General features: G+C 40.6%; 1 protein-coding gene across 1 annotated transcript in view; it reads left to right on the forward strand.

Moving 5' to 3' along the window:
* Positions 1 to 12,315, forward strand: part of TRHDE (thyrotropin releasing hormone degrading enzyme) — a 1,336,029-nt gene that overhangs the window by 1,183,096 nt on the left and 140,618 nt on the right. The window contains exon 15 of the mRNA XM_073559980.1: positions 3,247 to 3,354. Coding sequence (XP_073416081.1) covers positions 3,247 to 3,354 — 108 coding nt within the window. The remainder of the gene's footprint in view (positions 1 to 3,246; positions 3,355 to 12,315) is intronic.

The raw sequence follows: 12,315 nt of genomic DNA on the forward strand, positions 1-12,315 counted from the left end.
GCCAAAAAAATGAATTTAGGCCTAAAAAGACCAAAATATTTAGCAGACGGATGGATAAGGCATGTCACAGATATACCACACTGTAAAATATGTGACCTTTCTGTATTTTTTGTGGGGGTTCAGCAAAATTGTGTCAAGAAATTGTGTAAGATACTCAAAAAAACTACTTAACCGTACCACATAAAAAATAAATATTTCTCTGCACACTCAAAAGGGATGTTTGGGACCGCTTTAAAATAGCTGGACTTTCACACTGTGCTAGGAAAAGGATCTGGCTGTATTGTGCACTGTAAAAAAGCAAATGGAGGGGAAAAAAGGGCTCTGGATTGCTTTGCAATAAAAAAGCTCTATTAGCCCTGGCCAAAATAACTTTCAAAGCCAATTACACCTGGGGCTAGGTATAAAAGGCCAATACATCGCACAGGTAGCAGCAGCAGCACCAGAACACAGGAACCTCTTGATTTATGCAATGATATGTGTATATACACATATACAGTGCCTGCAGGCCTTGCACTGATGTGTATACAATGACGTACACTACCCTGCCTGCCTAAAACTGGGACCTATATACTCCGGAATTAGTCCTTAGAAGGACTGTTGGTTTAGCTGCATTTGAGTTCCTTAGGATGGAAGACCCCACACTCACTAATAAATCCCCAATTTTGACCCTATCAAGGCAGCAGCTCTCCCTACACTATCTCAATCCAGAGCTGAATGTGGCGAGCAGGGTGGCATCCAGTCTCTTATACCCCTGATGATGCTGTGCGGCCAGCCAGTCACTGCACGACCACAACAAAGATGGCTGAGGCGTTTCATTGCCTGCCTGTATCGTGATTGATTCTGTAAAGTCCATCAAAAAAGCTGGGTGGAGACCCGAGTTCCCGATGAATAATGCTGGAAATGCTCAGTGCTCGCCGAGTACGCCGAGTACAGTGATACTCGAGCGAGTACCGAGTAGTGGCCAACACGTTCGCTCATCACTAGCTGTTAACATAAAGTGCGGACAGGCTCACTATGATAAAAATAAACAAAATATTGGATTAGACCCAACTTTTAAAAACCACCAGATGACAGCAGCACATAAAGTGATTTTAATGTTCACTATTTTAATGAGGCACGTCAGTTGTTGCCTTGTAGGGTCTATGGATGACTGTATTACTCTCCTTATAATTTTTCCTGGCTTTGCACTTTGTGCAAAGCTTTTGAGTCTAAAAGTACCACAACTACACTTTCTTAATTTTTTATGAGGCTCTCCATTGTGTATCTTCAAAGATGCATGGATAAACCTATTGTAATTATTGTCAGCCTTTGCACTCTGTGCAGCAGTTTTATGAATGTAGAAGTACCACAACTACATTTTGCTCATAATATTTGAATGAAGCACTACAGGTGGTACATTCAAGGGTGTATGGAAGACCTTGCTTGTAATTTTTGACAGGATTTGCACTTTGTGCATAGTTATGAGTCTAGGAGTACCACTACATGACAATTTAAACAGAATGTGTATGAGGCCCTTATTTATGTCTAATACAGAGTGTATCTGAGTCTTTATGAATCCCTAATTTTTGACACTTTTTTCTTATGACATAGTTTACACTAAAATTTTCAATTTTTCTATAAAAATCAATTTTGGCTTACCTAAATTACAATTTTTTTAAAATTCTTAATAAATTTAGCCTTTTATACAAGTCATTATACAGAAAAAAATCATTAATAACATTTGTTTTCCTGTAAACTTAAATTTCTTGTCTATTTTGAATGTTTTATTGTCAGTCTTTAAAGTGGAAGTAAATTGTGACACCACTTTTTTCAGCAGCAAACTGGGAGTCAGAGATGCTTACTGCAGACTTCCCGATGATGTCCTCCTTGCATTCAGCACTTTTTCCATCCATTTTGACATTTTCACTGCCCTCCAGACCTCCTTGTAGGGTCTGCCGGAAAAATGTTTGGATTGACTACCATTATACTCGTTACTCAAAATGAGCACTGAAGCATTAGAAACTGCTTGGTTCGAGTAACGAGCATCTGAACATTTTAGTGCTCGGTCATCTCTAACCCTCTTATCTTTAAGTCAAAAAACACCACACTATTAGAGCTCTATGCAACCTCAGTGCTATAAGTTGGTATTCATAAAAGTCTATGGGCTCCTACGGTATCAATTAATGCATTCCTTTCTCTTAATATGACAACTCATAAACACTACCACATCACACAAATCCATAGAGACTACTGTTTGCCAAGTTTATGAGGTCTAACTCTGTAGTGACAATAATAGTGGGACAATTATACTGGTCACATTGTCTCTTTTTATAGCATTCCTTAAAATAGGTAACCAAAAAATAAGTCAACTCAATATTTACCAACTTGACTTGTAAAAAACCCCCAAAGATTTGGATTTACTGGAGTTTCCATATGGGGGACATGTTCTCTAACATTACCTTTTATTCTATTGTCTACAGTTCCTACTTGTTTCTGATTTTCAGTGCCGGTAGTGAAAATTCAGTTTGAAATGTGTCTCTCTAAAATAAATTGAAGTAGCACATTGTGCTTATTTTACGATTGCTCCCCTATGGTTTGCTAAATTAATATCAGGCTTGTACAATGACAAAAGTTCTAAACATGCCTTTAAGGCAAAGTCGATGGTATAACTGAAATCTTTTGCCTTAGTATGTCAGAATTTAGTGATTGCTACATCTACAATTAACTGCTAAGATTGAAGACACTGTTGCTCTAAACTTTTATCCAAATGTAAAGAAGCATTGCATATGTCTGAGTTTTTCACAGAATATTTATGATTTGCTAATGTATTTTTTTCAGAGCTGTTGTTTTGCAAACAGCACATTTTAACAATAAAAGAACGCAATTAAAATCAGAATTATGGCCTTTTCACATTATAAACAGTAATTTGAATATTCTACCTGTGAGGTTCATCAAATGCAGAGTATTATCAGGAGATAAATATATGAATGAGTATAGGAGCTGTTCATTGCTAGTCGTTAGTTCAGAAGAGAGCATAGAATGTAAAATAAAAACACAGGCACATATTTTTACAAATGACAAAAATAATCCCAATTACGTACGTTGGAAAACAGAATTATGTGAAAGTGAAAGAATTGCTGTTTTATTTTTATCACAAGGCAAGTTTATTGTAACAATTTTTTTCAATATTTTGCTAAAACCATTTAGAGGTTAATACATCTTTATGGAATCTACATAATTACCTTTTTTTACCCTTTTTTCTACTAGGGAACTCAGAAGAGAAGTTATAATGTTGGCTTGCAGTTTTGGCAACAAGCAGTGTCATCAAGAAGCAGCAACAATGATCTCTGATTGGATTTCTAGTAACAGAAATCGGTGAGTGAGCATTCATTTAATAACAATGGAAGGCAAGCAGCATGGATTTTTTATTGCATTACTGTTTGGCTATATTCACACAACCCTAGCTTTGATCAAAGTGCAGTCCATGAAAAAAGCTGATAACACTCACATAAATGTTGTTCAAATAGGTTGATCAGATGAGCATTTTTGTACCTGGATCTAGTGTCCATGCAATAGTTTCTTACACCTATTGAAGTGTATGTGCTCAAAAAATTGGATCCCACATGGCTCAGATGTATAGCATCCGATTTTTATCTATACATTGCCATTGTTAACATAGGAAACCTTATAGTATTGCACATTTTATTTATTGCTGATGGATAAATACAATTGCTATATGAAAGGCATATGGATGACATTAAAAATTAAAGAGTATCCTTTTATGGGTAAAAATTGGATAATATTTTATACGTTTTTATGAACTTGGCTGCCTTTTGAAAAAAAAGCATAATTTGCCTTGTGTATTTTAATACAGATAAATACACACTCAAACATATACTCCCACACATACATGCACAAATTCAAATGCATTTAATAATAAAAATAAATAATGAAATACTGGGCAGCTTGTGTTTTCTCCGTTACATAGCAGCAACTGAAAAAAGAGTTCTGGTATTGACCTATAGTGGAGAAAAAAAATATTTGATACACTGCCGATTTTGCAAGTTTTCCCACTTTCAAAGAATGGAGAGGTCTGTAATTTTTTTTCGCAGGTACACTACAACTGTGAGAGACAGAATGTAAAAATAAAAAATGGGTAGAACTTAATTTGAAGTCAAAGGAATAAATAAGTAGACAAAAATGTCCCTTAAAAAATTATATATGTTCTTGAAAACAAAAATAAACTAAAAAAGACACATTTATAAGGGCACAAAATGCCTTAAATAATTGGGAGAGAAAATTGGCCTATCCGAGCACTATCCACTAATTGGGACACACACATCGGGACATCGACACAATATTGGCTTGATTTATCAAGACTTTCATGCCAGTCGCAAAATTTAGTTGTAACTTGGAACTGCACTTAAATTTTGCGACTTCTAGTGTCTTCACATCAGTTTCTACGAGCTCTGACAAGATGGGCAGAGCTGGGGTTGAGAAGTGGCATGATGAGTGGCGGTATTCAATACTCCATAAATATTACTCCAGCAGGAGCTGGAGTAAAATTTGTGGCAAGGTGCACATGGAGGTGCCCACCACTCGTCCATCTTCTTTACTTAAGGACATGCACAGAGCGCCTCTGAACTGGATAGCATACACCCGGCTTCAGAGAAGCAATGACAAGAATGAAGAAAGCAGTGAGATTTGCAGAGAGCTGGTGATGATACAAATGCCCCATTGACTAGTCATAAGGCTTACTTACATATAAAAAATAGAGTTTATAAAGACTTTTTTAAAACTTTAAACATTGGTTTAGGTGTATAACACAGTAGAAGGCTGGATTGCAAGGTAATACACAATTGCTGGTGAGTAGGAGGGCATGGGGGATCTAACAAGTTCCATTTAAAGGAAAAAATTGATGTGGTGCAAGGAAGAAACCAAAGTGGTCTTCATTTAGTTTTGTAAATTATTCCTATTGCTTCTCGGTGTTCGAAGCTCATGGCATTTGGAAAACCTATACAATACATGGATGCAGACCTTAATACTTGTAATTGGTGATATCTATGGGCAACAAAAATTGTATTTGATAGTTTGGATAAATGAAGCACAACAGGGCTATATTTTGATTGTGTATGCCAGAATAACTAAATATAATTTAATATGGCAAATTGCAACCCATCTGAGCTCAGGTTCATTTTTAAAAGGGCTCCAAAGAAATCAATGCCCCATTATTGTTTAATTCTATGGACAATAAGCTTAATTTTGCTATCAGTCCCTTTGTTTCTTAAAGTCAATCTTTTGTGCTACAATAAACAGCAGTGCATGTTTGGGCTTCAACTCTCTTTGTAAAATTGTTCTTGGAAATACAATAATATTTATTTTTTGTTTATAGAAAACATACGAGGTATTGGATCATTCCTACACGTGAACTGCATATTGATTTATCATGTTATTCACACTGCATGAATTTTGTAATTTATCCACATTTCTTAAGAAGTCAATAAAGTATTGATTCTTGCTTTTTCCTGCACACTGATACCAGTAATGGTTTTTAGTATGAGTCGTATTAAATATAATTGTAGATTTAATGGATAATGCAAACACTAGCATGTGTGACATTGAGCATACAGTGTTGCTTTTTAAATGTAGTCAACCATTTATTTCATTTCACGCTAATCAATACTTGTACAGATTAAATTTTTCCGATTGGTTACAGCTGTACTAAGCTATATAGTGAGGGCATGTCAACAAAATTGCCAGCTCTGCAAGATGGAGGGGTGTATGAACTGTAAAAATGACACATCGTCTTTGAGGTCATACTCAGTGGAGCAAAGTAACAGTTTTGAACCAATAGCATAGCAGCACAGACAATTTTAAATCTGACTTGTCACCTTTGAAATGATACCAAAAAAGCATTCCCATCCCTTAGCTGAACTTGATGGACAAATGTATTTTTTTCAGCCATACTTTGCAACTATGTTATAGTGTAAGAGTTGTTAGTTAGATTGATATACAATTTTTTTGAAAAATCTTTCTGCAGCTTGTTTTTATTAATTCATATCCCTTAACCCCTTAACAACTCCGATACTCCTTTTAAATGCGGCAGTAAAGGATACTTATGCCACAGCGCCGCTTTTTAATGGCACTGAGGAATAGGGGTATAGCGCCTCCCAGAGTCGGTAAATGAGACCCCAGAGAACATTATTCGGGTTGCTTTTTACTGACCCCGGTGTTGCAATCTCCATTATTAATGGTATAACGGCGACTGGAAAAAAGTCCCATTTTCCATTTATTTTCACTCTCCTCTGATGTGATCGCACATCAGAGGAGAAAGAAATAGGGTTCCTGATCCCCCTGGTATCTCTGTTATCCCTGCAATTCCCTGTGAAGTGCCCGGGCCTCCAGTGTCTTCTTCTGGGAGAAAATGTCATGTGCATGCGTAGTGCGCCCACCGAGATCTGCTGGCCAGCACCCGGTAACAATAGTAAATCAAGCCCCCCTTTATCACCCCTTAGCTAAAAATAATAAAATAAAATAATGTGTTTATTTCCATTTTTCCACTAGGGTTAGAGTTGGGCGAAAGTGAGTTGGGTTAAACTTAGGGTTAGGGTTGAGCTAAAGTTAGGGTTAGGGTTGGGCTAAGGTTGGGGCTAGGGTTAGGGTTTGCTGTAGGGTTAGGGTTGGGCTAAAGTTACGGTTTGGGCTAAATTTAGGTTTGAGCTAAAGTTAGGATTGGGCTAGGGTTAGGGTTGTGGTTATGGTAGGTATTGTGATTAAGGTTGGGATTATGGTTAAGTGTTATGAATGAGTCACCGTAGGAGGCAAAAGCAGAAATACAAGCTAAGTCCAGAAAACCAGAAAAGTTGGCAACTATCAGATTGCAGACCCCTGAACCTATCAACACAACTAGCAGTAGCCGTGGGGGGTTCCTACGATGCCCTAGACCCCTCGATCACAGCCGGAGAAATACATAGGCCTAAAGAAAGAAAGGGGAAATCTAAACTGCCCCAGAGCAGACCCCAAAGCAATAGGCAGCCCCCAACATATAATGACGGTGAAGCAAGATGAAAATACTAACACAGACAGAAAGATAGACTGAGCAAAGACGGGGCCCCAAAACTACCTAGATAGGAAAGGACAGGAAGGCTGCTGTCTGCAATCTGCCAAAACCCTATCAAAGACATAAGCCAACCAGCTGATATGAAAAAGGCCCTGAAGCAGCTAGGCTTCAAAAACTGAATCAGCACTCAGGTATTCTCAGAAGACAGAGCTAAATGAATTCAGCACACCCCAGCAGGGAATGGCAGAAATCCAGAAAAACAAAGCAAAAACAAAGTCAAAGCACAAAAGCAAAAGGCCGAGCAGCAAACTTAGCTTTGGAGGAGCAGGAATTCAGACTGGTCTCCAAGGATCCCACAGAGAAATCACCCGCAGGGCAGAAGGGCGTCGGCAGCATTATATCCAGTCCGTAACTCCACTCAGCCAGTCACAATCATCAGCCTCAGGTGTTTGACAATCAGGCTCACTACCTTTCTTTACCAGAAGAGGGAGTTCCTCGGGCCTCAGTAATGAAGGGGAAAATGAACTCACAACAGTACCTCCCCATTGAGGAGGGGTCACCGAACCCTCAACTATGCCACCAGGGCGATCAGGGTGAGCCCGATGAAAGGCACGCACCAATCGTTTGGCATGAATATCAGAGGCGGAGACCCAGGAATTATCCTCCTGACCATAACCCTTCCACTTAACCAAATACTGGAGTCTCCGTCTAGCCAGACGGGAATCCAGTACTTTTTCTACCTCATACTCCATGTTACCTTCAACCAATACAGGGTCTGGAGGTGCCACCCCCGGAACAACAGGTTCATCAAACCTCTTCAACAAAGATTTATGGAACACATTATGGATTTTAAATGTGACAGGAAGAGCCAAACGAAAAGAGACCGGATTAATAATCTCCACAATCTTGTAAGGTCCAATAAATCTAGGCTTAAACTTAGGAGAAGCCACCTTCATAGCAATATTTTTTGATGATAACCACACCATATCACCAACCTTAAACTGGGGACCAATGGTCCTATGTCGGTTGGAAAACCGCTGGGCCTTCTCCTGGGAGAGAGATAACTTATCCACCACTTGGTCCCAGATCTGGCGCATTCTCTCCACCACAGTGTCAACACCTGGGCAGGCAGAGGGCTCCACCTGCCCTGAAGAAAATCGAGGATGAAACCCAAAGTTACAAAAAAAAGGTGACATCAAAGTGGCAGAACTAGCTCTATTATTCAAAGCAAATTCGGCCAAGGGCAAAAATGAAACCCAATCATCCTGATCAGCGGAAATAAAACATCTCAAATACGACTCCAAGGTCTGGTTTGTTCTCTCTGTCTGCCCATTGGTCTGAGGGTGAAAAGCAGAGGAGAAGGACAACTGAATTCCCAGCTTGGAACAGAAAGTCCTCCAAAATCTAGACACAAACTGAACTCCTCTGTCAGATACAATGTTCTCAGGAATCCCGTGCAAGCGAACCACCTGTTGCAAAAACAGGGGCACCAACTCAGAGGAAGATGGCAACTTAGGGAGTGGTACAAGATGAACCATCTTAGAGAACCTATCACAAATCACCCAAATAACAGTCATCCTATGAGAGACAGGCATATCAGAGATGAAATCCATTGAAATATGGGTCCATGGCCTCTTGGGGACAGGCAAAGGCATCAACAACCCACTAGAGCGAGAACACGATTTAGACCTGGAGCACGTCCCACAGGACTGCACAAAATTCCTGACATCACGAGACAAGGAGGGCCACCAAAAAAACCGACTCACCAGATCTCTAGTACCAAAAATACCTGGATGACCAGCCAAAGCAGAGCAATGAACTTCAGACATCACTCTCTTCTTCCACTGGTCAGGAACATACAACTTTCCACTGGGACAACACTCAGGTTCGTCCTCCTGGAACTCTTCCAGAGCACGTCTCAAATCGGGCGAGATGGCAGAAAGAACTACCCCTTCGCCTAAGATGGTAGCAGGCTTGGTCACCATGGGAGAATCAGCAAGGAAGCTCATAGAGAGGGCGTCTGCCTTGACATTCTTTGTTCCAGGAAGAAATGAAACCACAAAATCAAAACGTGTAAAAAACAAGGCCCACCTAGCCTGTCTAGGGTTCAAGCGCTTAGCCGACTCTAGGTAAATCAAATTTTTGTGGTCAGTGAGGACCACGACTTGATGCTTAGCTCCCTCCAACCAATGTCTCCACTCCTCAAATGCCCATTTCATGGCCAACAGTTCCCTATTCCCCACATCATAGTTACGTTCAGATGGAGAGAACTTTCGGGAAAAGAAAGCACAGGGATTCATTTTAGATGTTACAGGATCCTTTTGGGACAAAACAGCTCCTGCACCAATCTCAGAAGCATCCACCTCTACCTGGAATGGAAGTGAGACATCAGGTTGCCGCAAAACCGGGGCGGAGGTGAATCTTCGCTTCAGCTCCTGAAAGGAAGAAACAGCCTCCGGAGACCAATTTAACACATCAGCACCCTTTTTAGTCAAATCAGTCAATGGCTTGGCAATACTAGAAAATAATTTTGCTATAAATTTCCGATAAAAATTAGCAAAACCCAAAAACTTCTGGAGGGCCTTCAAAGAAGTGGGCTGAACCCAATCGTGAATGGCCTGTACCTTGGCCGGGTCCATTTCAATAGTTGACGGGGACAAAATAAATCCCAAAAAAGAAATCCTCTGTACTCCAAAAAGGCATTTAGATCCCTTGACATACAGGGAATTCTCCCTCAAGATCCGGAACACAGTCCGAATATGTTCCACATGAGAATACCAATCCTTGGAGAAGATCAAAATATCATCCAGATAGATAATCAAAAATTTTATCGACAAAATCTCAGAAAATATCGTTCATGAAGCACTGGAAGACAGAAGGGGCATTAGTGAGCCCAAAAGGCATCACCAGGTACTCAAAATGTCCCTCCGGAGTATTAAACGCCGTCTTCCATTCATCCCCATGCTTAATGCGAATAAGATTATACGCCCCCCTGAGGTCAAGCTTGGTAAACCAGCAAGCACCTTTAACTCTGGAGAATAGATCAGAAATCAGGGGTAACGGATACTGATATTTAACAGTAATTTTGTTGAGGGCACGATAATCAATACAAGGTCTTAATGATCCATCCTTTTTGGCTACAAAAAAAAAACGGCACCCAAGGGTGACGAGGATGGTCTAATATGACCCTTCTCCAACGCCTCCTTAATATAGGATTGCATAGCCTCGTGCTCGGGTACAGATAAATTGAAGAGCCGACCCTTGGGAAATTTACACCCCGGGCTCAGTTCAATTGCACAGTCATAACTCCTATGAGGAGGCAGAGATGCAGACTCATTCTCACTAAATACATCATAAAAGTCCGCCAAATAATCAGGAACATCATGCGACAGAGGAGAGGTGGAAAACACCAGAGCCTCACTAAAGGCACACCGACAACCCCAACTCACCACAGACACAGATTTCCAATCCAAAACTGGATTATGAATCTGTAACCAGGGAAACCCCAGAACAACAGTATCATGCAGATTATGCAACACCAGAAATCTGCAATTTTCTTGATGGTCTGGGGCGACCCGCATCACCACCTTGGTCCAAAACTGGGGTTTATTTTTAGCCAAAGTAGTAGCATCAATTCCCCTCAAAGGGATAGGCGTCTGCAGAGGTGTCATCGGAAATCCACAATGTTTAGCAAAATCCAAGTCCATTAGGTTTAGGGCTGCTCCCGAATCCACAAACGCCTTGGCGGAAAATGTGGACAGGGAGCAGATCAGAGTAATAGCCAGAAGAAACTTAGGTTGAACACCCCCAACAGAAAATGTGTGTGCAAAGCGTTTCTCTCTTTTGGGACAGACAGAAAAAATATGCGAGGCATCTCCACAGAAAAAACACAACTTATTATGCCTTCTGAACTCCTGACGCTGCTCTCTGGAAAAAACTCTATCACATTGCATAGGTTCAGACATTTGTTCAACAGGTGGAAACACCTCTCGTGCAGCTTTGCATTCGCGCAAACGCCGATCAACCTGAATGGCTAATGACACAGAATCGTCAAGACCAGAGGGAACAGGAAATCCCACCATAGTATCTTTTACGGCTTCTGACAACCCCTTCCGAAAGAGAGCAGCCAAGGCATTATCATTCCAGGTAGTAAGTACTGCCCACTTTCTGAATTTTTGACAGTACAATTCTGCAGAATCACGACCCTGGCTCAATGCCAGCAGGGTCTTTTCAGCCTGATCAATGACATTAGGTTCGTCATACAACAACCCCAAAGCTTGAAAGAATGCATTCACATTAGTCAGAATAGGATCATCTGGTTTCAAAGAAAACGCCCAATCCTGGGGATCGCCACGCAGCAAAGAGATGACAATTTTAACCTGCTGCGCGGAGCTCCCTGACGAGTTAGGCTTCAAGGCAAAAAATAATTTACAATTATTTTTGAAATTCAAAAATTTAGACCGATCCCCAAAAAATACATCAGGTGTAGGAATCTTTGGTTCAGCAGCATGTGAATGAGCAAGGTAGGCGGAAATTCCCAGCACTTCCGCAGCGAGCTGCTCCACACGATCAGACAATTGCTTTATCTCCATTGAGAGAAAATAAAATTCCCCCTACGGCCTCAGAGATATAGTGGAAAAAATATACACACTTGTTTTTTTTTTTTTTACAATTCTTTCCTGCTATTGAGTACTCTAGAATCTGCGGTATGGTGGGTGATTCTGTTATGAATGCGTCACCGTAGGAGGCAAAAGCAGAAATACAAGCTAAGTCCAGAAAACCAGAGAAGTTGGCAACTATCAGATTGCAGACCCCTGAACCTATCAACACAACTAGCAGTAGCTGTGGGGGGTTCCTACGATGCCCTAGACCCCTCGATCACAGCCGGAGAAATACATAGGCCTAAAGAAAGAAAGGGGAAATCTAAACTGCCCCAGAGCAGACCCCAAAGCAATAGGCAGCCCCCAACATATAATGACGGTGAAGTAAGATGAAAATACTAACAGAGACAGAAAGATAGACTGAGCAAAGACGGGGCCCCAAAACTACCTAGATAGGAAAGGACAGGAAGGCTGCTGTCTGCAATCTGCCAAAACCCTATCAAAGACATAAGCTAACCAGCTGATATGAAAAAGGCCCTGAAGCAGCTAGGCTTCAAAAACTGAATCAGCACTCAGGTATTCTCAGAAGACAGAGCTAAATGAATTCAGCACACCCCAGCAGGGAATGGCAGAAATCCAGAAAAACAAAGCAAAAACAAAGTCAAAGCACAAAAG

This window comes from Dendrobates tinctorius, unplaced genomic scaffold (assembly GCF_039654945.1).
Source record: "Dendrobates tinctorius isolate UK_male_01 unplaced genomic scaffold, ASM3965494v1 ptg000290l, whole genome shotgun sequence".
Lineage (NCBI taxonomy): Eukaryota > Metazoa > Chordata > Amphibia > Anura > Dendrobatidae > Dendrobates > Dendrobates tinctorius.